The sequence below is a fragment of the Sinocyclocheilus anshuiensis genome, unplaced genomic scaffold (assembly GCF_001515605.1).
Source record: "Sinocyclocheilus anshuiensis isolate Anshui unplaced genomic scaffold, SAMN03320099.WGS_v1.1 scaffold850, whole genome shotgun sequence".
Classification (NCBI taxonomy): domain Eukaryota; kingdom Metazoa; phylum Chordata; class Actinopteri; order Cypriniformes; family Cyprinidae; genus Sinocyclocheilus; species Sinocyclocheilus anshuiensis.
The window spans coordinates 821,480-849,384 of NW_015537937.1; the positions used below are offsets into that span (position 1 = coordinate 821,480).

Here is a 27,905-nt window from a genome sequence, read left to right on the forward strand (position 1 = left end):
TATGTTCTGTAAAAAAAATTTCATATCGGCGGCATATTCGCCGATACCGATATATCAGCGACAGGCTCATATCGGCCAATAATATCGGCAAAACGATATATCGGTCAGGCTCTAATATGATCTGTCTGTAAAATGATTAAAAAACAAAACTGTCATGGCAATTTGCTGTCTAAAAAGTGGATGTGGGAACCCTGCAGGTTTATGTGGGTTAAAAGTAGGGTAGGCGATTTCTGAGAGGGTAGCAATAGCAAGCTAGCACTGAAAGCATAAGATCCCACCCTCCCTGCAAATCACTCTCCAAAGCCACGCCTCCTTCAAAACACATGACCGCACACAGACAGACCAGAGTCTAACCAGCAACATGATGAGAGACCGTGTTAGTGCAGGGTTGAATGCAGTGCTGTCAGATGCTGTCTCATTCACCGGTCAGAAAACATTACAGTAAAAAGCGCATGATATTACAATAATAACACCTTCCATTATCGCTCGGTCTGCAGTAGCATAATGGAACGTGCTGATGACGCATCATGTCTGTGTGAGCGGGGTGCACGGAGGTATGCAAATACATACTTTGACAGGCAGGCAGGGCAGCCTATCATAGCTCTCGGACCGAGAGATATGATTGGACAAACATTTTATGGTCCTACGTCTTCCACCGACGATATAAATACATTTAGACCACTTAACTTAGTGATTGCTGTCGGGATGTGAAGAGAGACTTACAACCAGCATAACCAAAAATGCTTTTGAACCAAATCACCTAGCCTGCATTTAATGCAGTCTTTGATGTTGTCCTCATCTCATGTTAATGAAGAACTTGTCTTTTTTTTCCCTATTTGCAGGTAAAAAAAACAAAAAAACATTTTCAGACTTCTCTGTATGTGTAGGAGCAGCCTCACTTTTGAGTGATATATATATATATATATTTTTTGGAAGCTCCACTCAGAACACACACCAGACCAGAGGCTGTTAATATACTCGTAATACTGTCCAGATCATGTTAGACATTTGCAGCGATTTTCATTCCAGGAATATCTCCGATATGGCAGCAGTGTGGAATCTAAGAAAAGAACCAAAAGAAAAATCTCTCAGCATTAATGCAGGATAATAGGAATGCGATATATACATCATCTTCTAGCACTGTCCCACAGTCCTGTGCGGTTTATTCTGGATGTGCTGGCCTCATGGTTTCCATTAAGTCTTTAGAGAAAGCAGTAAGGATGCCCTCATTAATACAGTTCACATGACCTCGCTGCAGCATATGGCCACTCTGCGTCTATGACAGTCTCATGAGACAGAAGCATATTGCGTATGGCTGGCCACAGTGTTAGTTATTAAATGCTCTTTGATTTGGATTTCTTGTGTTAGTGGTGGGAGGGAATTGAGAATGATGGATGTTTTTGTTGTGTGTGTGTGTGCAGATGGTAACGAATGCACCAAAGCCTCGGCCCAGTCCTGTGGAGAATGCATTCAGGCTGGAGAAAAGTGTGGCTGGTGTACAGACGAGGTGAGTTCAGACGAAACCATTAAAGACGGAAATGGCTGCTTTTGCAACGGTGTGCATTTAGGGAAAAATGTTATGGGGTCAGATTATTTGTTTATCCAAGTCTGTAGAGGACATCCTGTGATTCTGCAGACAATTCTGTCTGCTAAAAACACGTTTTTGGGCGAGCGAAGTATCCAAAGGAACCAGTGATTTGAAGTGGCATCACCTTCTGTCCCACCTTTATTCGCCTGTAGTTTATTATTACTCACAGTTTCTTGAGTCATTTTAGTGGAACTTGAGCACATCGTACCCCTCAGTGTTCATGAGTCAACATCCTGTGGGACCATGTCTGTTCCTGCCATGTGGAGCAGATTATGGCAGGACAGGAAGCACCAATCATGGACCACATTAAAGAAAGCGGGAAGTGTACTATCACTAAACTACATGTAATGCAGGGCGGGGGGCTTTAGCTCTGTTGGGAATGTGCCCCCTCTTAATTGTTTCAACAGGCACACTGCACATCCTCATCCCGACTAGCCCAACACAGCAACATTGGCTTAACCAATGGTGTGAGTTTGGGGTGGGACTATTTGTCTGTCTGACCAATGGCAGGCAGGTGGAGTGTTCTGGAATTTTTATTTTTTTTATTTTTTTTACTTTATTTTATAACATTTTAATTACTATATTTAAAAATCATATTTTTTATACTATATAATCACATGAAAAAAGGGTTAATTTAATTTATCTTTATTATTAACTTTATTATCTTTTCTTCATTTAATTTATCTGTTTAATTTATTCAAAATGAATATTTGTTTCAGATCATTTTCCCTCAGGTTTAACATACGTACTTAACATATTGTATAGTTTTAATTACATCCTATTAATTATTTAAATTTATTTTTACAAATATTTACATTTTTACAGCGGTAGAACTTTACAAATTTACAGTGAATATTTAGAGCCTGGATCTATTCAATTGAATATCCCTGCTATAGATAGCTATAGTGTTATTTAATTTGATATGTTCCTTAAAACTGCTCCATCTTTTGTAAGATTAAATACCATGCTCCAACGGGTGCTATTTTTGATGGAGTGTTTATAATCTTTCTCTTTTGTATTTCTTCTCTTCCTTAAACTCCTTTGTCTCTTTCTGCAGGACTTTCTGAAACAAGGTGAGCAAAAGTCCACACGGTGTGATGAGATTGAAGCTCTGATTACGAAGGGCTGTTCTAAAGCCAGCATAGAAGATCCTCGGGGAACTGTAACCGTCAACAAGAACCAAGCTTTAACAGACCGCACAAAGGATGGAGTAAAACTGAAGCCAGACCAGATCACCCAGATTCAACCACAGAAACTCACCCTAGACCTCCGATCAGGTACTATGTACTCCCTCCCCAACTCCAGGAATGCTTATTAAATAATTTAGGTCATCATTTAATAAAGTTGAATGTCATGTGAAGTAAGGGTCTTCTTCTGGGTCCCCTGTAAAGCTTTAGTCTGAACGCATGGTCTCTCATTCTAACCCAGGTGAAGCTCAGACATTCAATCTGACATTCAAGAGGGCTGAGGATTATCCCATAGATCTCTACTACCTGATGGACCTCAGCTACTCGATGAAAGATGATTTAGAGAACGTCAAAAACCTGGGAACCGACCTGATGTTTGAAATGCAAAAGATCACATCTGACTTCAGGATTGGTAAGGAACCTCTGAGGATCCATGCTGGATTTGTCTATAATTGTATTGCACTGCACTGCTTTCATTCTTTGTCAATGTTTCTAGGCTTTGGCTCCTTTGTGGAGAAAACCGTCATGCCGTACATCAGCACGACACCAGCCAAGCTGCTAAACCCCTGCACATCAGACCAGAACTGCACCAGCCCGTTCAGCTATAAAAATGTGCTGAGTTTGACTGCCGATGGATCTCAGTTTAATAACCTTGTGAGCAAACAGCAGATCTCAGGAAACCTGGACTCACCAGAGGGAGGGTTCGACGCCATCATGCAAGTGACTGTCTGTGCGGTATGTATAATATATACATTTGTACATGTATATAAACACTGCTGACTTGTCAGCTTTTGGAACTGAAGGTTGTGCTTCATCTTAATTGTGTAACAGAACCAAATCGGCTGGAGGAATGTTACCCGTCTGCTTGTGTTTTCCACGGATGCTGGATTCCACTTCGCTGGAGATGGAAAACTGGGCGGCATCGTGCTTCCTAATGACGGGAAATGCCATCTGCAGGAGAACATGTACACTATGAGCCATTACTATGTAAGTGTGTGTACCGCCGTGAGTCATTACTGCATATAGAATATATGTGAAGGTGTGTAGAATATATGTGAAATGAAATATGTCATTTATTTCCATCCCTTCTAGGACTATCCTTCGATCGCACATCTGGTTCAGAAATTAAGTGAAAACAACATTCAGACCATTTTTGCTGTAACTGAAGAGTTCCAGCCTGTTTACCAGGTAATAAAGCAGACATCTTTTGTCTCTACATCAATAGGCAAGTCGGATTCTGTAACACTACTGGAAATAAAATACTGCATGGGAAAAAATGCCTGGACAAACTGTTTTTATCTTTGTTTACAGGAGCTGAAAAACCTCATTCCAAAGTCAGCTGTGGGAACGCTGTCCTCCGACTCCGGCAATGTGATAAAACTCATTATTGATGCATATAATGTGAGTAGATTGCAGTAACTAAAGAGGCTATAATTCAACTTTTAGTTAGATTTTATCTTTTTTTTTTGTTGTTTCTTCCTTTGTTCTTGACAAATTCCTGGAAAGTAAAATGTGGAAATATCACAATGAAGTTTACAGTAAAAAACAGTTGATAAAGATAATGTAAAATATTTAATTCTAATTAAAAAAAAAAGTTAAATGTTAAACAATTTAAAACAACTGTTTCCTATTTAATATATTTTAAAATGTAAATTTATTGCAGTGATAGCAAATTTACTCAGGCTATTGAAAGTGTCAGTATTCAGTATCACATGATCCTTCAGAAATCCTTGTAATTTGCTGATTGCTGCTCAAGAAACATTTTTATCAATAAACAGTTGAAAACAGCTGTGCTGCTTAATATTTTTGTAGAAATCATGATATTTCTATCTAAATATAAATGTCTTTACTGTTACTTTTAATCAATAGAAAGTTACCTTGCTGGAAAAAAAAGTATTAATTTTTTCCCCCAAAAAAATCATACATCCAAATTTTTTGTCAATTTTAAATTTAAAACTTTGAATTTGAAATAAACTTTGAAATAATCCTTTCATAAATCTGTCTTTCTCAGTCTCTGTCTTCTGAGATCATTCTGGAGAACAGTAGGCTCCCCGAAGGTGTGAGACCAGATCACCCAGATTCAACCACAGAAACTCACCCTAGACCTCCGATCAGGTACTATGTACTCCCTCCCCAACTCCAGGAATGCTTATTAAATAATTTAGGTCATCATTTAATAAAGTTGAATGTCATGTGAAGTAAGGGTCTTCTTCTGGGTCCCCTGTAAAGCTTTAGTCTGAACGCATGGTCTCTCATTCTAACCCAGGTGAAGCTCAGACATTCAATCTGACATTCAAGAGGGCTGAGGATTATCCCATAGATCTCTACTACCTGATGGACCTCAGCTACTCGATGAAAGATGATTTAGAGAACGTCAAAAACCTGGGAACCGACCTGATGTTTGAAATGCAAAAGATCACATCTGACTTCAGGATTGGTAAGGAACCTCTGAGGATCCATGCTGGATTTGTCTATAATTGTATTGCACTGCACTGCTTTCATTCTTTGTCAATGTTTCTAGGCTTTGGCTCCTTTGTGGAGAAAACCGTCATGCCGTACATCAGCACGACACCAGCCAAGCTGCTAAACCCCTGCACATCAGACCAGAACTGCACCAGCCCGTTCAGCTATAAAAATGTGCTGAGTTTGACTGCCGATGGATCTCAGTTTAATAACCTTGTGAGCAAACAGCAGATCTCAGGAAACCTGGACTCACCAGAGGGAGGGTTCGACGCCATCATGCAAGTGACTGTCTGTGCGGTATGTATAATATATACATTTGTACATGTATATAATTGAAATAATCCTTTCATAAATCTGTCTTTCTCAGTCTCTGTCTTCTGAGATCATTCTGGAGAACAGTAGGCTCCCCGAAGGTGTGTCCATCTCCTACATCTCCCACTGCAAGAATGGAGTGAGCGAGAAAGGAGAAAATGGGAGAAAGTGCTCCAACATCTCCATTGGAGATCAAGTGAGAATAATATCCTCCAGTTAAAACCCTCTATGACAGTTTCATCAGATGTTCAGTACTTTCCATTGGATACAATTTCCTAAATAACGGACCCTTTGCTAATTCAGAACATTTTTATTTGCTCTTCCTCTTTAAAGAAATTTGATAGCAACATGAATAAAAACTGCAAGACTGCAAAGACTGCAAATCAAATCAGCGCTCTTTATTCTCGTCACAGGTGACGTTTGAGGTAGCGGTCACGGCTAAAGGCTGTCCATCTAATGGCAAATCAGAGACTATAAAGATCAAGCCGCTGGGCTTCACTGAGGAGGTAGAGATCGTCCTTAACTTCATCTGTGAATGTGAGTGTCATGAAGATGGAATCCCAAACAGTCCAGCATGTCACTTTGGCAACGGTACCCTGGAGTGTGGAGCATGCAGGTGAGTTGAATTATTCATACATGGTTATTTAGTTGTATATAAGACCATATCAATGGCAATAATGTTATCTATGTCTGCTTATTTTCAGGTGCAATGAGGGACGTATTGGCAGGGTTTGTGAATGTAGTAAAGATGAGGTCAGAACAGAAGATCTGGATGCGAACTGCCGCATGGATAACGGCACGGACATCTGCAGCAACAATGGAGACTGCGTTTGTGGAACGTGTGAGTGCAAAAAAAGAGACAACCCAGAGGAGAGATACAGCGGGAAGTTCTGCGAGTGTGACAACTTCAACTGCGACCGCTCCAACAACAAGCTCTGTGGAGGTACGACTCTGCTGAAATAACACTTTTCTGATCTGATCTTCACATATGTAGAGTTACATATGTTTAATGATTAAACGGATGAGGAGTTACAAACTTTCTCCACCTTTCCAGGTCACGGTCGTTGTGAATGCCGAAAGTGTATCTGTGATGCTAACTACACAGGAAGTGCTTGCGACTGCTCTTTGGACACCTCAACCTGTCTGGCCAGTAACAAACAGATCTGTAACGGTCGGGGCATCTGCGAGTGCGGCGTGTGTAAATGTACCGACTCAAAGTTTCAGGGTCCAACCTGTGAAATCTGCCCAACCTGCCCTGGAGTTTGTACTGAACACAAGTGAGTTACTAACAGGACATTTGCTTGAACAACTGGCTCAGCTAGCAGCACTAAATATATTCGCCTGACTTTCCTCACAGGGATTGCGTCCAGTGCCGAGCATTTGGTACTGGTGACAAGAAAGACACATGTGAGAAAGAATGTAGCTACTTCAATCTTATAATAAAGAAGAAGAAGGAGGAACTTCCTCAGCCCAACGACCAGCCCTACATCAATCACTGCAAAGAGCGTGACGCTAACGACTGTTGGTTCTTCTTCACCTACGCTACCAAGAACGACGGCACCGTTGAAGTCCATGTGGCAGAGGAGCTTGGTAAGTGGAAGATGAAATAAGTACCCCCTAGTGGAAAAAAAAGTATACCAAGTATACTTGCAGCCAGACTAATTGTCAGTATACTTCCAGTGCGTTAATGATTAGTTAACTTGAAGTGTGCTATTTTGGAACAACTATTTTTGTACTAAGTGTATTTTAGTTGTAATTAAATTATACTAAAGTATAACTTTAAGTGTATTTAGTGCACTTTTCTATACTAAATTGGAACAATTTCAAGTACACTTAGTACACTTTAAGTATATGCCTATTTACATGCTTGATTGAGGTACGGTCAGAGGGCATGTTCATACAACTTTTTCTTTTTACTATATCAGACTGTAAATCTCCTGTATTAAACCCGTACTACTTAACAGAATGAACATCATGATTAGCGGTGAGGAATTGTATCAGTATGTCACGTCAATATTGCTTCCAGTGTATTAGTCAAACATACAGTATACAACAGAAGTGAGTACACCCAATATAGCATCACTTTAAATCACGATACAACACTATTCAAGTTGAAAAGAATAGTATTTATAGTACAGGTCAGGCTAAATTGTAATGTAGACACATGCATTTTCTGTAAAGCTGCTTTGAGAAGTTAGTGTACTCTAAATGAGGGCATAAAGTGCAAAAACAGCAGCAGTGCACTGACCCTAGACTTGGTTGACATCACCTCTCCGTCTTCAAAGACAATCAAAACATCCAGTGGGTTCCCTCGTGACATTTCCTCTTCCTCCTCAACAGCAATGATGGGGACTGCTGCCTTCTGCAGCTGCTCAGGCTCCTTTTTCTAAATGCATTAAACAAAAGTGTTAGTATGTCACAACAAATCATAAAATTAACCCTTGTGTGGACATATTTAAATTTCATAAATGAAAATAAAGGTGTGAAGGATCGGAGTAGTGTTTATTCAGTAGGACCTGTGCCCATTTAAAACCCTGTATCCAACCAATATTGAAAGAGACTAAAAACTGATTCCTGGGAAACTACTTCTGCAGCTTTATACAGATATCAATGCCAATTGTTGTTTTTCACAGCAGGTCTTGAGTTATATATTTTTTAGTTAACTAGTTATATTGTTTCCCATAATGCTTTGTGCCTGTGTCCACAGAGTGTCCCTCTGGCCCTGATATCATCCCCATCGTAGCTGGTGTGGTCGCAGGAATCGTTCTGATTGGTTTAGCACTTCTGATCATCTGGAAGCTGCTCATGATTATTCATGACCGCAGAGAGTTCGCCAAGTTCGAGAAAGAGAAGATGAATGCCAAGTGGGACGCGGTACGTTTCTCTAAATTTACGTTACATTTTTATGTCGTATGTAGCGATTTCAGTGGCCTAGAGAAAGCTGTCAAAGTTATTTTCGTAAAAACAACATCTACATGAAATGAATATGTAATATTTCTCAATATAGTTCTATTTTCATCTAGCACAGTGCAGATAGTTGTAATGGATTTCTGGCCTCATTGTGTGGGGTGTGGCCTCTCTGGCACAAAGGGAGGTCTTTGCTGCCACCTGCTGGGCGCTGCTAGTATTGCAGTTCATGAATCCTACAGAATATTGCAGCAAAGAAGGGCTTGGTGCTCAATGCACATAGGTCTATTTAAGGCATTTAAATTAATGCATTAGATGTCTTTCATCTAGAGCTAAAATTATCAATTGGGGTAGCTGTATATTAACCCTGTAAAGCCTGGCATATGAAATAATAAGTCTGGAAAATGATATTTAAATGATAAAATATATATATATTTTTTTTTTTTAAGTTGTATGTGTTTTATTTATTTATTTTTTCATATTTGATTTCACCAGGCTTTTATGGCCCAAATAGTATGAAATAGTGAGAATATGTTCACATTCATGGAGAAAAAAAAAATAATTTTTTTATTTACATTTTTTTTTTTTTTTATTAAAAATTCATTCAGAGATCCAAACTGAGCAAAAATATGTAGTTTGGTGCAGATGGTGTTTATATGGCCAAAAAGTCAAATGAAGTTCTGATAGATTGTAATGTAAATCAATGAGATCTAACAGACTGTTTACATAAAATGCATATAAATTTCAGCTGTCGCTCTATATATCCCAATAATATGTTTAGTAAGGTGATATTTAAATGCTTAGTTTTATGATCAAAGCTCTGTAGTTTTTATTGTAGTGGACAAAATTCACTGATGATTAAGAGATGCACAATTAAATGTTCCTCAATCTTGATGTGTCATATTTGATACATTTTAACATGATTTTTTTCCCTAAAAAATGATGCATGGATAATCAAGTCTAAGTTCTTTCAGTCCAGTAAATGTTCATTCAAGTTATTCTTATGTTTACTTAATAAAGATCATTAAAGATTTCACAGCAAAATACAAGTGTACAATGACTTGAAGATGGACGTTTTTAGAATTATATTAAAAGGCCTTTTACTTGCTTAAAAAGTATGAATTTCAAAGTATGAATTGATTTTAGGCTTTATAAATGCATTGTCTTATGTCATTTGTACTGAACTGGTCAAAACCGCAGGGTTTTCGGCTTTTTGTTTTCTTTATTTCAGTTCTGTTTTTCTCACTCTGTCATATTCGTTTCTTTCTGCCTTTCTTTCTTCAAACCTTTTCTTCTTGTCATATCTAGCAAGAGAACCCAATATACAAGAGCCCCATTAATAAATTCCAGAATCCGAGTTATGGAAATAAGGGCGTCACACTCTGAGTCTGTACTCTTCTTTGCTGCTTGCATGTGCTTTTTCTTCCTCTTTCTGTCTATTTATCTTTCTATGACTTTAAGAACAACCTCAGAACCATGTATAATATGAACAGTTTCTAAATAGTCATTTGCAGTTATTTAATCTAATTCACTAATTATTAGGACATTTCTTTTTGTGTCATTTTACTCACCAGCACGTCGTTCCAAACCTGTATGACTTAGGATCTGGGGAACACAAAACCTCAGACTCCATTTTTATATGAACTTTTGATCCTTAAAGGAACAGTTTACTCAAAAATTTAAATGTACTCTTCCTCAGGCCATCCAAGATGTAGATGAGTTTGTTTCTTCATCAGAACAGATTCGGAGAAAGTTGCAGTGAATGGGTGCCATCAGAATGAGAGTTCAAACACGGATAAAAACATCACAATAATCCACATGACTCCAGTCCATCAAATAACAATGCTTTTATCAGCTGTTTGGACTCTCATTCTGACGGCACCCATTCACTGCAAGTTTCCCCAAATCTGTTCTGATAAAGCAAGCGATTTCATGATAAATATCTCAAAATTTGTTCTGATGAAGAAACAAACTCATCTTAGATGGCCTGAGGATGAGTACATTTTCATTTCTGGATGAAAAATGAATAAAATTTCCAATACTTAAAAAGCTTAGGTATTTAAGTTCAAGTTCAAGTTGAGCTTTATTGTCATTCTGCTGCATGTGGGGACATACAGTGGAACGAAATGTCGTGCCTCACAGGACCACGGTGTTACATAAATACAGGCATACAACAATGAAGTAAAACAGTAAAAACCTATACAGTAAAGCAGTAAAAACCTATACACAACTAACCTACTGACTGATTTTGATTATAAATATACTATATATATATATAAATGTTTACCTATACATAAGTTAAAAAAATACAGACTATACGGATGCTTCACATAAACACTGTACCTATACACAGCTAACCTACTGACAGATTTTGACTATGAAACTATAAAGGTATTTAATTGCTGCATATACAATATAACAGTGTTTGTGTTTGATTGTGTGCCTTTTGTAATGCTTGCTAGTTTTAATATACTTTTTTTTACAACCAGAGTTTACTGTATTTGCTGTTAAGTGTCCTAACCTGGCAACTGTGTAGTTATATTAAAGGTTGATCTAATTATCCTCTCTTCATCACCATTGATCTCCAGGGTGAGAACCCCATTTACAAGAGTGCTGTGACGACGGTGGTCAACCCTAAATACGAGGGCAAGTAATGGATGAACGTGTCCATCTTCAAGCAACACTGTATGCAGAACAATTCAAGAGGAACGGAAGAGTTGAAGTTCACTTTGTTTATTTTCTTTTTTGTCTGTGTGTGTGTGTGTTTTAAATCACCTTTTGGCTGTGCATTTGCCACTGTTCAGTATAATCTATTAACCTGTGTTTCTATGCATCGTTTTGGAACTGTACAGTATGTATAAACTTGAGTTTTTACTTTTTTATGCAATCTTAGACAATAATTTCAATGTTCAGTTTTGATTTTTAGCCACAGATCTGCCTTGTTTTTCTGAATGTTAAAACTGATCATGTTGGTTTAGATGACGGGTTTTGTAGGTATGATGTGGTCAAGTATGCATGAAGAATGAATATCCACAAAGACTAGACACAATTACCGGCTTGAGTCCAGTAACTAGTTGCTCATTAGAGCCAGTTTGTGTCTTATGATGGTGCAGGAAACTTTCTGAACCTGTGGATGGAGTGTCCTGTCACTGGTATAGTAGGTAGCTGTAGCGGACCACTGATGTTTGTACACATGGTGCTTTTCATGTAGACGCTTATGTCGTCTGCATAATCCTGGATGATTTGAGTCAAGATTCTAATGTTTAGGTCTATGTGACCATGGATCTGTGTGCTCACGTCACCTTCCTTTGGTCTGCGAGTCAAATGGTTTAGTGTCCTTTTAATTGATTTTAATGAATCTAAAATTGACAGGTTTAGTATCTTTTAATTACGTCACACAAAAATGTACATTTGTTGTAATTTCATTTGTCAAGTGTTTGGCAACATCTGAGTTGTTAGAGGGACATTTTCATCATTGTCTGTGAATGGAACAATCAACTTTATTATTATTATTATTATTATTGAAAACATGAGCGTAAACTCATATGAAAAGATCTTCAGGTTTTAGATTTGTTTGAAGAATGAGGAAATGAAAACTCAGGTCCTGAATTTCTCTCTATCACTGATGCCAAATATTTACGTCTACTGTGCAAGAACTATATTCCAGATGTGGATTTCACATTTGTTTTTGTAATTTAATTTGTCCCTTTGTAACATCATTGTTCATAAATGAGACTGACTGCTCAGATTATTGTTGGTAAAGATCAGTGTTAAAGAAAGATAACTTGTTTTTTCCTTTTATTTTCACTTTTTTAATCTCTAAAGCTTTCAAAAGCTTAATCGTGCTGCATACACACTTTGCATTTTAAAGTGCCTTTTTCATTTTTTGCATCATGCCCACTGTCTTTTGTTTCTAGGAGTTATTTATTAAAATAAACAACCCAAAACACTGGACTGCATTGTTATCTGTGTCTGTGAGTCAGCATGCTTTATAATTTAATGTAATGTCATTCTAATACAGAGATTTTACAGTTTAAGTATGTCTGTTTTTGGTAGCAATGTGAATTTTTGCACCGAACTGCTGCTATTTGTGCGTTATGGCTATGTTTAGAATAGTTCACTAGCTTAATACTCATTAAATATTGTGCAGTGTACACTATAAACTATACACTGCCTACTATTTACTTAAAACCATAGACTTTATTCTACAATAAATATGTAATTGATCTGTATGCCATCTGTGTATTCTGTGCATGTCATATGTGCTGTATACTGCAGGAGTAATAGTGAGTTAGTATGCTATTCGTAACAGCCAATATGTGCTTTTCCCAATATGTGCTTTTCTCCTCTTACTGCTACATAGTGATTGGTTGTCCCACCCAAACCTCACAATCCTTCAGTCTGTGTGTGTGTGTGTGAGGTGTGAGACTGCTGCTGCTGTATCTGAACTACTGAACAAGACATCAGGAAAAGTTGAGCATATAGACATTTACTTCATAAACAGATTTCTTGAAAGAGCCTTAGGAGTTAAGGTAAGTAACTAAGACTTTATATATATATATACAGTGCCGTGAAATGGTTACACAAAGATAACCCGGGTAAATATAAAATGCAGTTTTGAAATAATGATTTCATTTATTAAGGGAAAAAATCTGTCCAAACTAGTGTTAATTTTGTCAGCTATTTTTTTATTTTAGTCTTAGTCCCGTGTTAAATGTCCTTGTTAGTTATTATCATATTTAGTCAACCTTATCCTATTTAGTTTTAGTCGACTAAAAGTCTCAACATTTTAGTCTAGTTTTAGTCAAAGAAAATCTAAAGTGTTTTAGTCAAATAAAACCTGACATTTTAACAATAAGATTATTATTAATTAACCGTACAGCAGTATTAATTTTGGCAGCCATTTTTAATTTAGTCTTAGTCTTACTCTTACTCAAATCAATGTACATTTTAGTTATCATATTAAGTCAACCGTGTCCTGTTTTTGTTTAGTCAAGTTTAAGTCAATGAAATGTATGAGCATTTTAGTAAGGTTTTAGTTCAATCTTACATTTTCGGCATGCTGTATAATGGTTAAACTGATAAAAAATTATTTTTGCTCAAATTTATAATCGTAATGATTGTTGTCATTTGAGAAATTTACTTTTGCATTTCAGGCATTGCACTTTCACCAGTAAGCACAAATCAATAGAACGTGGACTCGTGGTCAGGGGCGATTCTAGGATTTTCATTTTAGGGGGGCTCAGCCCCAGTGTGGGTTTAATAATAACAGCCTAATAATAAAAAATATATATAAATAAGATTTAAAAAATTTAATTAATAGGGGTCGTATACTAAACTTATTGCAGTATTCCACTCTATTTCATAGATGGTATAACATATTAATGTTAAAGTACTGAATAAGCCAAATTCAAGTCTTCATGATCTCACACACACAACCTGTTTACTGTACAAACACAAAATTGTACTGTTTGCATTTCTAGTATAACTAGAACTAGCAGGGGTCGGCAACCCGCGGCTCTTTCACTCCTCTGTGGTGGCGCCCTGTAGCATGGGCATAGAATACGCGGGAGACTGTTCCCCTGACTTTTAAAGGGGCCATATGATGCGATTTCTACTTTTCTTTTTCTTTAGTGTGTTATGTAGCTATTTGTGCATGTATAAGATCTGCAGAGTTACAAAGCTCAAAGTCTCCCACAAAAGGATTTATTCTATCTAAAAGAGAAGGCTGATCCAGACCGGGCTAAAAACGCCTCATTCAAACACACCCCCACATCTCTACGTCACGATGTGGAAATATTTGCGTAATGCCGCCCAAATGTTCATGCAAAGAAAGAAGGCGTGGTTTCAGGAACTGCAGTAGTGTTGATGCAGCCATGTCAGGGAGACACTCGCTGTGTGTTTCTGTGCTAAAGCAAAAGCACTTTATTTGGCCTTCCGGAAGTAGATGCAATGAGGAATCATTGATTAAGATTTATTTACAACAGAACAGCACAACCCAGATGTTCGAATTTGTGCAACGTATTTTATGGACGACAGTTTTGTGAACCTAGGAGAGTAGCCTACAAGACTGGCTACTGGCTAAATTTGAGCGCAGGAAAATACAGTTTATGCATTCAGCAAATTAATTATGTGTTGGGCAATGGACCTTGTTGGGAAACCAAATACTACATCGCCGATCTTGAGCCATCTCCATTCATGCCACCCATCCGCGTTTGTACAAGTGTCTTCCAAGTTCCCGTGATCGCAAACGCCTGGCTGGTCAGGTTTGGTGAGGCTTTCTCCAAACTGGCCAAATACAAACGAGACAGTGATAAATGAAAGATGTTAACAGGAAATGTGGCAACGATTCCTATTTCAAAGAGAGCGCATGCAGAAGAGGAGTTAATGCGCCTGCTTGTTAGGCGGCGGAACAGTTCTTTTTCGGAACATATTCTGTTACACCAAATACACAAAATAATGATCTTTAAAATAGCATCACATGACCCCTTTAATAAAACCTAAACTCTTCCCCTGCACTTTTTTCGGACAAGTGTGTTCACGTAGACGTTTTCAAGGGCCAGTGTGAATAAATCTAGATTTAAATTAAAAGAGACAAGATAGTCACGTCCTTTTGGATACGTTTTATTCGTATCCAAATTGACGTGAACATTACGGAGCGCTCAACACTCTCCCGCAGTGTCTCATTCATACTCGAAGCTGGAGGACGCTCTCACGCAGAAAGTCCAAAATGGACTCCTAGAAGTAGTAATAACTTTTGACGTGCAGGAAATCCCTAATATAGACAAAGGCATCCAGCAATCACTGTAGCTAAGCTGAATAACAAGCATAAACCATAACTAATGAAACATGAAGACAATAAACGATTGCAACAATATATGGTTTGTGTGTGTTTTTCAAGGAAATAAAGTATATGAATGATACAGTGCTAACTGACATAGCATTTATTACAGTAGCTACCAAAAATATTATAGAATACAAATGATTGGTTATTGTCCAGCACTGTATTTTATTTCTTAGCCAATTAAAAGTAAGACATAAAAGTTTTTTGTCAATTAGACAAACATACATAAATAATAATAATTCTTTATTATTATCACTTCTGAAATGATTGCTACGCCCCTGCCCTGTAACATAACTGAATATAAAACTTTAGCTATATGCTGTGTTATCGTCATTTTAGGGATTAAATAAGTTTTGTGGCTCCACATGAAATTTATTCGGTGTGAAAGGGGCCAAAATGGCTCTTTTGATGTTGAAGGTTGCAGACCCCTAAACTAGGGCTATAGCCCCCCTAAAAATGGCCTAGCGACGCCCATGCTCTGGGTGTATTTTACCTCATCTAGTGTACTGATTTATTATAGGCTTTTTATTATATAATTTAATACCAAAGACTTATGCAATCTCTCTGTCTACATTATGAAAACTGCTAAAAGAAACGAAAAATTTAACAGTGAAATTTCAAATTGCAATAGCCTACTTATCTATTAAAACAACAGCGGTCGAGTAAGTGCATTTATACAGCAACCACAACTGCAAACAATATAGTTGAGATCTCATGACAGAACACAGACCGGCTGAATGATGCTTTCATTTTGATCGCTAAACTCCAACATGTTTGTCGGTGTTTTCAGATCATCGGCGGCGGCGCTTCCGCAATAAGGAGCGAGCTCGTGCAAATGGTTGCCAGATTGCTTAAAATAAGTAAAACACCGGGCAGAAAATGTATGCTTGTAATAGCGAAGCTCTGATTCGGGGATTGGAACTTTTGATATCTGGCAACCGCACTCATGAAAGCTCGCGTAGTAGAGGTGTGTAGAGCAGTCCGCAATAACATTGTCTCCTTTTTTGACGAAAATAAAGGTTTTTGTTAAAGTTTTTATTTTTTTGAATACATTTTAGTCTCGTCTTATTTCGTCAACGAAATTGCATGTTGATATAGTCATAGTTAACGATTATTGACCTTGTCGTCTCGTCTTCGTATTGTCTTAGTCATGGGAAAAAAGCTCGTCAACGAACATTTTTCTTCATAGTCTTCGTTAATGAAATTAACACTAGTCCAAACCTGTCTGGCCCTACGTGAAAAAGTAATTGCCCCCTAAATCTAATAACTGGTTGTGCCACGCTTTGCAGCAACAACTGCAATCAAGTGTTTGCGATAACTGGCAATGAGTCTTTCACATCGCTGTGGAGAAATTTTGGCCCACTCTTCTTTGCAAAATTGTTTTAATTCAGCCACATTGGAGGGTTTTTGTTTCGAGCATGAAAAGACTGTTTAAGGTCATGCCACAGCATCTCAATCGGATTTAAGTCCGGACTTTGACTTGGCCACTCCAAAACCTTAATTTTGTTTTTCTTGAGCCATCCAGAGGTGGACTTGCTGGTGTGTTTGGGATCATTGTCCTGCTACATCACCCAAGTGCGCTTGAACTTGAGGTCACAAACTGACGGCCGGACATTCTCCTTCAGGATTTTCTGATAGAGTGCAGAATTCATGGTTCCGTCAATTATGGCAAGTCGTCCAGGTCCTGAAGCTGCAAAGCAGCCCCAGATCATCACACTACCACACCGTGTTTGACTGTTGGTATGATGTTCTTTTTATGAAATGCTGTGTTGGTTTTACGCCAGATGTAACGGGACACACACCTTCCAAAAAGTTCAGTCTCTTTCTTATTGTTGAATCATAAACACTGACCTTAATTGAGGCAAGTGAGGCCTGCAGTTCTTTAGATGTTGTTCTGGGTTCTTTTATGACCTCGTCGTTGTGCTCTTGAGAGTAATTTTGGTAGACCAGCCACTCCTGGGAAGGTTCACCACTGTTACAAGTTTTCTCCATTTGTGGATAATGGCTCAGACCGTGGTTCGCTGGAGTCCCAAAGCCTTAGAAATGACTTTATAACCCTTTCCAGACTGATACATGTCAACTATTTTGTAAAGGGATCTCATTATAATATTACCGCCCCTTAATATGTAAATTTACACCCAAGACACCGATATTTTGATTTCACAAGTGACAACGGTGTACAGTTCTAATGCCATGGCGAAAGTTTGAGCAAAGCATGCTAACTGTTCTGCCTTTGGCTGCACTGACAAGCACAAAACACTATTTAGAGTCCCAGCAGGATTTATTGATTTATTTACTGTATATTGCTGCTGCCACACAGATCTAAAATAAACATGCGATTTATTGCGGATGCGGATGCGGATGTGTGCACTCAGAAAACCGTATATCAGAAGTATAAACTCATATGGTTTAATACGCATGATTTCAGCGCTATAAACATAATAATCAGAACCAAAACAGACGTTTTTAGCAGGTCCGAGCTGTAATACCAGAGACTTATATTACATATTGTTAAAAGGGGCATAATATGTCTCCTTTAACAGGAGGGGCAATTAATTTTTCACGTAGGGCCAGGTAGGTTTGGACAGTTTTTTTCCCTTAATAAATTAAATCATCATTTTTCAAACCTTCACGCTGTGATGACAGAGATTCTCTGGAAAAGGCTCGTTGCACTCCACTCAGCATAGAAAACCCTCGAGGAACGGTCACCATCAACAAGAACAAACCCGTCACAAACCGTAAAATTGATGGAGGACAGAATCTGAGGCCTGATGAGATCACCCAGATTCAGCCACAGAAACTCACTCTGAACCTCCGATCAGGAACTGGACCCTATCTGTGAACAACAAAAACATCACTGGATGTGTCTGAATGTGTTGTGAGATATAAATCAAGTTCATCTAAAATGTAATTTCTTCATTTACTCACCCATATGTTTTTCCAAACCTGTATGTATTATTTCCTTCATGGACCACAGAAGGATTTCCGAAGAACATATTTGCCACACTTTTCAATATAATGAAAGTGAATAAGGACTGAGGATGCTTGTGAAGGGGAAAAAAATGAACAAAAAAAGTAATAGTAATTACCATAAAAGTACTATAAATGTGGGCATTAAAGACTCGTTATGTCATATTCCAAATCTTCTAAATCTATACATTAGATTTGTAAAAGAAATCGGCCAATATTTATTCACTGAAAACCTTGACATGCGCTCTCATTGCCATTCACAGGAAAATCAACAAGAGTCTGACTAATAAACGAATCATTTTTTGAGTTGATCCTTTTCAATTAATCAGCTGATGTAGTTCACCGAGCTGGCCTGAAAGTCTTGTTCACGAATGGATTCGGTTCTCGAGTTCACCCACTGACTGACATAAATAATATTCTGCATAAGAGAGTTAGTCACTGGGAAATGGTGATAGCCTATTGAATCTGACTGAAAGTTGTTGTGTACGTATTTTGCGTTCAGACAGCAATATATGTATTTCTGCAAATGCCAAAACATGTGGAGAGTGTATTCAGATCGGGCCACAGTGTGCGTGGTGCAAAGATCCTGTAAGTTATTTTGTCTACAAAGCTTGATCGTCTTCTCTTGACTCTGGAAGATGATCTGAGTCTTACCAGAATGTGTACTTAGCAAGTCTCTGCTTGCATCTTAACAGGGTTTCAAACCTTCACGCTGTGATGACAGAGATTCTCTGGAAAAGGCTCGTTGCACTCCACTCAGCATAGAAAACCCTCGAGGAACGGTCACCATCAACAAGAACAAACCCGTCACAAACCGTAAAATTGATGGAGGACAGAATCTGAGGCCTGATGAGATCACCCAGATTCAGCCACAGAAACTCACCCTGAACCTCCGATCAGGTACTGGACCCCAACATCACTAGATGTGTTTGTGAGATAAAGAATAAGGACAAACGTTTTTTCATGAAAAAAAAAATTTCATCATTTACTCACCCTCATGCTGTTCCAAACATGTATGACTTTGTTTCTTTCATGGACCACAAAAGGAGAATTTCTGAAGAATATTTGTATTTTCCAATACAATGAAAATGAATGAAAACTGAGAGGACGCTTGTGAATGAGAAAATGAACAAAAAAACACAATGTAGCCTACTATGAATGTGGTCCAACCCATATGCAAGTCTGTGTATTAACTCAAAATTTTGACATCCACCATCCACTCTCCTTGACAAGCCGTGATGTCTGATTCATTAAACGAATTGTTCTTTTGAGTTTAATCTTTTACCGAGCCAGTCTGGATGACTCGTTCATGAATTCGATTGATTGGATTGATTCGGTTCTCAAGTTAAACTCGCTGATTCAATATTCGAGTCAAGATGATCGGTGACTCAACGAGTCAAATTTCCAGTTGTTTGTCAAGCAGAACTATTGTATATCTTCAGAAGATTTGTAATGTAATGCACAAGTCGATATTTTATTATATTTTGTTGTTTTGTTTTGGAGTTTGACAGCTCTTGGCAGTCCTAATTCACTTTCATCGTGTTGAAAAGAGTGACCAGGATATTTATTTATTTTGTAAAAATAATCTTTTGTGTTCTGCATAAGCAAAAAAAGTAATACGACATGAGGGTAAATGATGTTGTTTTTACTATTAAGTGAATTATTCTTGTAATTATAAATAATAACTGGTCACCTATAAACAGAGGCGGACAAAGTACTCAATTCCATTACTTGAGTGAATACTCTAAAAAAATGGACAAACCCAGCTATTGGGTTGTTTTAACCCAGCATTTTTTAGAGTGAAAGTACAGATACTGCTGGTCAAATATTACTCCATTACAAGTAAAAGTTGTAAAGACAGATTTTGACTTAAGTAAAGGTACAGAAGTACTTGCTTTTAAAAGTACTTAAGTACCAAAAGTAAATTTCCTTTCTTATGTCAATGCACTGTTTTATTGTTGTACGTAATACTTGCAATACTTTTGAAGCAACATAGAATACATTACACCTACTGAATACACTGACTAGCTTGTAGTATCTTTGGAATAAAGAGCTTTTAGAATGTTAAAAACCTATGGGGGAAAAAAAATAATTATTTAACACCCCTACCCACCCCCACAAAAGCAGGATGGTAGTGATCTCACATAGCTCTGACAGTGTGTGCATTAAAACCCAGCAACACAACTGTAGCTGTATAACTTTTACAACAGCAACACAATAAAGCAAAACAGCAAGACTTATTTGACATCAAAACAACATTTTTAAAAATGCCGTCTAATCGCTCTCGCGGTACTTTGATGTCACACACAAAATGGTCTGTGCAGTGCTGCTTCAAGTCCAACATCTATTGTGTTTTATTAGGAGATGCACAACAGTTCTTCTGTGGCTTTATAGGTAATATTTTCACGTACACAATTTAGCAAAATCAGACAATATTGTGTCTAATATATACCACAATATTAACTTCTTATTATTTAATTGTTTTAAATAAATATAACATTTGCAATTGTTCAGTGTTCAAAAAAATGCTGGGAAATCACTTCATGTAGCCCTACAAGAGTGATTACTGATAAACTGTCTGAAAACAATACAGTTTTTAGAGAAGAAAGAAATCACCCACTGACTTTCAAAGCTGCTAACGACTTTCTACTTCAAGTACCTTCATAGAAATGCAGTGGAGTGAAAAGTACAATATTTGTCTTTCAAATGTAGTGAAGTTAAAGTCACAAGTTCCCAGAAAAAATAATACTCAAGTAAAGATACTCAAAAAGTGTACTTAAGTACAATACTCAAGTAAATGTACTTAGTTACTGTCCGCCTCTGCCTATAAAGTAAGTTTAGCATGTTTTATATTTCTTTTTGTCTCTCGATCGTCTTTGTCACCCTACAGGTGAATCACAGAAGTTTACTCTCAAGTTCAAGAGGGCAGAAGATGATCCCATCGATCTGTACTTCCTGATGGACCTCAGCGACTCCATGCAAAATAATCTTGAGAATGTCAAGAACCTGGGAACCGAACTTGCCAGGGTGATGCAGCCCATCACAAAAGACCTGCGGATAGGTTAGGAGAACACATGCTCACATTCACACCTGCGTACGCTTTTATTGTTAAATGATCTGCTAACTCTTGTTTGCAGGTTTTGGTTTATTCTTGGAGAAACCTTTCATTCCGGTGACGCCAACATATCTGAAGAACCCATGTTTTTCAAACAATTGCACAGCCCGCTTCAGCTACATAAATGTCCTGAACTTGACAGATGACACTGCATTGTTCACTCAAGAAGTCAGCAAGCAGAAAACCTCTGGAAACCTGGACTCTTCAGAGGCAGGATTTCAAGCAATCATGCAAGCTGCTGTCTGCACAGTGAGTAGAGCTGAACATTCCCTGAATGCCAGAGAACTATGGGCAGGGCCGGAATTACACATAGGCATGCACGTGCCTATGCTCGCTCGTCCAGGGGGGCCCATACACAATGAAGAGATATAGCTGTAATATTTTTGCTATACTATGGGCTATCTATAACAGTAAAAGAACCAAAACCCCAAAAGACATTGAGCAAATAAATATAATGAACAATAGGTTAAAATATGACAAACTATTTCCATGTTTTCCACCTTTTTTATGTACGTAAATCACGTTTTCTTTCTCCTGTTCTCTCGCACCCACGCACACGTGGAGACGCAAACAAAAACTAGTTGTCAGCGATGTTTTTAAATTTATCGATAAAATAGTTTTAGCAGTTCAACTTAAAGATTTGCCATTAGTAGACGCAGCTGCTGAACACTGTTGAGAGACACAGACGCAGGTATTTACACGCGCTTAATCTCTCTCTCTCTCTAATAACTGCACCAGACTGCATTAATAACTGCATTAGCCTGCATATGAATGGCTCAAGCCTCTGTTTTTAGCTCTAAAATGATGTTTTGGAAATTGCAATGGAAGGTTTATGAGGTGCACAAGAAATTAGCTCAACACACATGAGATTTCAGGAGAGAAACATGACAAATGTCTTGAAATAAATCATCCGAACAATGTCTTGAGGTGTGGTTGTGACTCCAGGCCGTTAAAATTTTTTTGTTCCAATAAAATAGTTTTTCTAATGGAAAATACTCCAAATTTAGAAATTCAGAAGCTGAACTCAGATTTTCTTATAATGTATACATACTTCATCATTATCTTCATATACTGGTTCTGACTGTCACCCGAGGGTTGTGATTTAATTTTAAAACACTAAGCGTGTAGTCAGTGTGTGATTGAGCCTTTGTAAAATCAGAAACACACTCAATATCTCATTGAGTCCTAGGGAGCAGCATGCAACAAGTTTGGACAAAATCTGACCATTTGAAGCTGTGTTCTATCTGCTGTGTTTTGATTGTATTTCAGGAAGTGATCGGCTGGAGGAATGTTACTCGCCTCCTTGTGTTCTCCACGGATGCTGGATTCCATTTTGCTGGAGATGGAAAACTGGGTGGCATTGTTCGACCAAATGATGGGAAATGCCATCTGGAGAATAATATGTACACCATGAGCAACTACTTTGTAAGTATGTGTTTTATAGATAGATAGATAGATAGATAGATATTCAGACAGTCAGAGAGACCACTGGAAATGTCAGAATGTGTCTTTGATTTCAGTTGTTTTTAACAGGACTACCCCACCATCTCTCAGCTGGTAGACACACTGAGTGACAACAACATTCAGACCATTTTTGCTGTGACACAGCAATTCAGAGATCTTTATCAGGTGTGTGCAATATGTGTATTATATCTTCTCCACATTGCAACAACATCATGTTCATCATCTCATAATATAAGCATCAGGATTAACTCAGATTGTAGTCTGTATTGACTCATAATGCATTTGTGTTAAGGTGACCAAACGTGCCACTTCCCGGGGACATGTTCTGCCCTGGATTTCTAAATTACCTAAAATAACCAGGTTTTGGCCGTTTGTGCTGTGCAGATCGATCGTTTTATGACATCTAGTACCACAAGAGCGATAGAGAGCAGAGCAGATGGCTCCTTATGCTTACGAATCGCTCTCGCTGTACTTTGATCGTTATTTTAGGCAAATGTGTGTGTGTGTGTGTGTGTGTGTGTGTGTGTGTGTGTGTGTGCAATAGGAGCTGTCTGCTCTAATTCCTAAATCAGCAGTGGGGACGCTGTCTACCAACCCTTCCAGTGTCGTCCAGCTCATCATTGATGCATATAATGTGAGTTCAAGTTATTTATATAATGTCTGTATGTAAGTAATGGATGGCTGTGGTCAGTTCTAGTTCATTTTAGGGCAGGAATGCACAAACGTCTTCCTGGAGGGCCACTATGCTGCAGAGTTTAGCTCCAACCCTAATTAAACAAACCTGAACCAGCTTATCAAGGTCTTCAGACTCACTAGAAACTGTGTATCCCACAGAACAAAAAACTCATACAGGTTTAAAATGACATGAGGGTGAGTAATTGATGACAGAATGTGAGTGAACTATCCCTTTAAAAGTAGTATTTGAATGAATATTTGCAAAGCACTAATGTACTCTTTGTGTTTAATTGTGTCAATCAGTCTTTGTCCTCAGCGGTCATTCTGGAGAACAGCAAGCTACCTGCTGGGGTGTCCATCTCCTACATCTCCCACTGCAAGAATGGAGTGAGCGAAAAAGGAGAAAATGGGAGAAAGTGCTCCAACATCTCCATTGGGGATGAGGTGAGAGAGTGAGCGACTAACTGCATTGTTTAAATAAATAAATAAAGTTAAATTTACTGGCGTCTGTGATTGCCTGAAATGTACCGTAAATAAATAGTGACAATATTTTGAATATTTGAACATATTTGTCAAAATTGAAAGTTCCCCTAACTTAAAGGTGCAGTAGGAGATCTTGGAAAGTGCTAACTTTAGCCTGATAGCACTGAGAGCGAACGTCCCACCCCTTCCTAATTCCAGCCCATGTTCCGAAGTGAAGTAAACCCCTGCTCAGGGAGTAGGGAGCAGTAAACACTGTGTAGGGATCATATCGATTGGAACACAGTTCATGACTTAGCTCAGTTCTAACGAGTTGGTTATCAGGTGTGTTAACTAAGCGAGACATGCAAAATATGTGCACGAGGACTGGAATTGGGAACCGCTGGGCTACATCATGTGTCATTCACCGGCGAGAAAACTTTAAAAGTACTACAATACCAGGAAAGGACGATCTGGTTGTTGATGTTTGTCTGCCATTCTCGCTCTGTCTGCACAGTGTGCGTGAACGCGCTGATGACTATCCTGTCTGCGCGAACCGGGTGCGCAGAGGTATGCAGATACATATGTTGACAGAATATATAAATACAGATAAATACATTTAGACCACTTAACATAATGATTGCTATCGGGATGTTTAGAGACTTTCAACCAGCATAACAAAAAATGTTTCTGAAGACAATTACCTATTGCACCTTAAATATCTGAGTATAGCTTAAAAAATATGTAACACAAGTTACATTACCTCCCATTTTTTACATTCTGATGACTTAATACACTAAAATAATGTAATAAACATTAAATAAATAACATAAATTGATTGTAACACAAACCACCCTAATGTACACCACTGATAACAAAAATGACAATTTGTAGTTTTTACTTACAAAAAACATTTTTGTCAGTATTTTATAGTAAAGAGCTCCTGTCTTGTAATGTGCATGAGGCCTTAACATTCTAAAGAACATGTCACAAATAAAACTAACCCTACACACCCTACGGGCTATTTCAATTCCCATAAATAATATGCACCTGTTATTTAAAACAATGTGTTGTGCCTCATAGGTGAAGTTTGATATAGAAATCACGGCTAAGGGCTGTCCATCTAAAGGTAAATCAGAGACTATAAAGATCAAGCCGCTGGGCTTCACTGAGGAGGTGGAGATCGTCCTCAACTTCATCTGCAAATGTGAGTGTCATAAAGACGGAGTCCCAAACAGTCCGGAGTGTAGCGGCGTCCATGGCACTCTGGAGTGTGGAGTATGCAGGTTTGAGAGGCTGTTAATCTCATATGCAAATGCAGATAATATAATGATCTGATTTAACGTTTTCTCTCATATCAGGTGTAATGAAGGCCGGTTAGGCAGATTATGTGAGTGCAGCCAAGATGAGGTCCTGACAGACGATCTGGACGCAAACTGCCGCAAGGATAAGGGGACAGACATCTGCAGCAACAATGGAGAATGTGTCTGTGGAACGTGTGAGTGCAAAAAAAGAGACAACCCAGAGGAGAGATACAGCGGACTGTTCTGTGAGTGTGACAACTTCAACTGCGACCGCTCCAACAACAAGCTCTGCGGAGGTACAACCCATTTTGTACTAAATATTAAGCCTAAAAAAAAGGCTTAATATATCTTAATTAAGTCGTACTGCTTAAATGTATCTGGATTTAAGAATTTTTAGATATTTGTACTGGAAAACAGGACAGAAATACTAATATTTTTGCAGTGAAAGTCTTTTCTTCTATAAAATGTATCAAAATCAATTGAATTTGCTTAAACAAGAAAAAAATCTGAAAAATTATCGTTTCCCTTTGAATTAAGTTAGTTTTTCTTACCATATTTTATAATTAATATTTGATAATATTTGATAAATTTGCCAGAAAAAAAAAAGTTCATATTTTGAATCATTTTCATTTACAAGTAAATGTATCTTGATTTAAAAAATTAGATATTTTTACTGGAAAACAAGAAAAAATATTATTATTATTTTATTTTATTTATTTATTTATTTTTATTTTTGGAAGTGAATTAGGAAACTTATTACTGTGGCATTTTTTTCCCCACAGGTCATGGTCAATGTGAATGCCGAAAGTGTATCTGTGATGCTAACTACACAGGAAGTGCTTGCGACTGCTCTTTGGACACCTCAACCTGTCTGGCCAGTAACAAACAGATCTGTAACGGTCGGGGCATCTGCGAGTGCGGCGTGTGTAAATGTACCGACTCAAAGTTTCAGGGTCCAACCTGTGAAATCTGCCCAACCTGCCCTGGAGTTTGTACTGAACACAAGTGAGTTACTAACAGGACATTTGCTTGAACAACTGGCTCAGCTAGCAGCACTAAATATATTCGCCTGGCTTTCCTCACAGGGATTGCGTCCAGTGCCGAGCATTTGGTACTGGTGACAAGAAAGACACATGTGAGAAAGAATGTAGCTACTTCAATCTTATAATAAAGAAGAAGAAGGAGGAACTTCCTCAGCCCAACGACCAGCCCTACATCAATCACTGCAAAGAGCGTGACGCTAACGACTGTTGGTTCTTCTTCACCTACGCTACCAAGAACGACGGCACCGTTGAAGTCCATGTGGCAGAGGAGCTTGGTAAGTGGAAGATGAAATAAGTACCAGCAGGTCTTGAGTTATATTTTTTTAGTTAACTAGTTATATTGTTACTACACAGGAAGTGCTTGCGACTGCTCTTTGGACACCTCAACCTGTCTGGCCAGTAACAAACAGATCTGTAACGGTCGGGGCACCTGCGAGTGTGGTGTGTGTGTAGATGTACCGACCCAAATTTTTATGGTCCGACCTGTGAAATCTGCCCAACCTGCCCTGGAGTTTGACTTTCAATGACTTTCTTTATTTGAATGCAGGCGAGCTATTGGCAGAATTCTTGCTAAATATAATCACGATTATAAGCGGCGATTATCAGCATCCAAGCACCAATGGCTACGACTTAGCTTCTCTGACACCCAGACAGTTTAAATCCAGAAAAAGGAAAAATATAGCCACAAGTGACAACCATTGGGATTTAAGCATCAATGGGCCACTGTATGATTAGCAATCCAACTGAAATGTCTAATGACGTGGTTTTTACAGCAAAGTCCATACTGAATCTTTACTGAGACTGATAGGGTTTAATGAAACAGGTTACAGCAACACACTGGTGTCAAAGGAGACAACTCATGTCAACTGTCAACAAACCCTCTGTAATTTTTTTCTGTCAAAAGATGTCGTGTATGTGCATAGGATGCCATAGGTCAACAAGAAGATGATGATTGCTGTGCTATGCTTGCATGTTGTTTTAGCCTAGTCTTTTAGGATATTGATCATATATTTCCACATATTATATTATTGTAAAACTGTGTTTACTATACAGAGCAAACTGTCATATTGTCATTACCAAAACAACATGTTAGAAAACATACATAAATAGAATAATTCTAGGGCTTGAGAGGTGTTTTAGGTTACATGAGAATGTGTTATTCATACCACAATACTAAATAATTGTGTCTTTTTTTAATTATTATTATTTTTATGTCTTTTTATTCATATAGGATAGAAGAGAGATGACAGGAAATTACTGGGAGGAGAGAGGGGAGCGGGATCGGCAAAGGACCTCGAGACGGGAATCGAACTCGGGTCGCCATGAGCGCAGTTGTGCTATTTGTCGACGCACTAAACACGGGGTTATTGGCGCTGACAATAATTGTGTCTTTATAGAAATTTTATAGATGTATTTCCTTAAGAGAAGCAAATAAAATAGTCTTTTAATTTTAAATGGACAGAAATATATTTGTCTTGCACCTTGATTTAAGTGTCAATTTTTCGAAATTGAGATGTATACATCCTCTGATAGCTGAATATATAAGCTTTCCATTGATGTATAGTTTGTTAGGA

At 38.1% G+C, this 27,905-nt stretch overlaps 2 protein-coding genes across 2 annotated transcripts in view; both read left to right on the forward strand.

The window, feature by feature from the left end:
* Positions 1 to 12,411, forward strand: part of LOC107659805 (integrin beta-1-A-like) — a 23,663-nt gene extending 11,252 nt beyond the window's left edge. Inside the window, exons 3-16 of the mRNA XM_016448838.1 lie at positions 1,422 to 1,507; positions 2,646 to 2,865; positions 3,017 to 3,187; positions 3,272 to 3,510; positions 3,607 to 3,762; positions 3,868 to 3,963; positions 4,087 to 4,176; positions 5,606 to 5,746; positions 5,964 to 6,166; positions 6,255 to 6,493; positions 6,605 to 6,827; positions 6,908 to 7,140; positions 8,258 to 8,424; positions 11,046 to 12,411. Coding sequence (XP_016304324.1) covers positions 1,422 to 1,507; positions 2,646 to 2,865; positions 3,017 to 3,187; positions 3,272 to 3,510; positions 3,607 to 3,762; positions 3,868 to 3,963; positions 4,087 to 4,176; positions 5,606 to 5,746; positions 5,964 to 6,166; positions 6,255 to 6,493; positions 6,605 to 6,827; positions 6,908 to 7,140; positions 8,258 to 8,424; positions 11,046 to 11,111 — 2,330 coding nt within the window. The 3' untranslated portion in view covers positions 11,112 to 12,411. The remainder of the gene's footprint in view (positions 1 to 1,421; positions 1,508 to 2,645; positions 2,866 to 3,016; positions 3,188 to 3,271; positions 3,511 to 3,606; positions 3,763 to 3,867; positions 3,964 to 4,086; positions 4,177 to 5,605; positions 5,747 to 5,963; positions 6,167 to 6,254; positions 6,494 to 6,604; positions 6,828 to 6,907; positions 7,141 to 8,257; positions 8,425 to 11,045) is intronic.
* Positions 12,412 to 14,655: 2,244 nt separating this feature from the next.
* On the forward strand, positions 14,656 to 27,884 carry LOC107660224 (integrin beta-1-like). Its single transcript, XM_016449494.1, has 15 exons — positions 14,656 to 14,767; positions 18,774 to 18,859; positions 18,967 to 19,171; positions 21,162 to 21,332; positions 21,409 to 21,635; positions 22,656 to 22,811; positions 22,920 to 23,015; positions 23,395 to 23,484; positions 23,829 to 23,969; positions 25,068 to 25,270; positions 25,346 to 25,584; positions 26,071 to 26,293; positions 26,374 to 26,606; positions 26,686 to 26,772; positions 27,563 to 27,884. The coding sequence occupies exons 1-15, from the start codon at positions 14,656 to 14,658 to the stop codon at positions 27,565 to 27,567; spliced, it is 2,274 nt and encodes a 757-aa protein (XP_016304980.1). The 3' UTR covers positions 27,568 to 27,884.
* Positions 27,885 to 27,905: the final 21 nt, after the last annotated feature.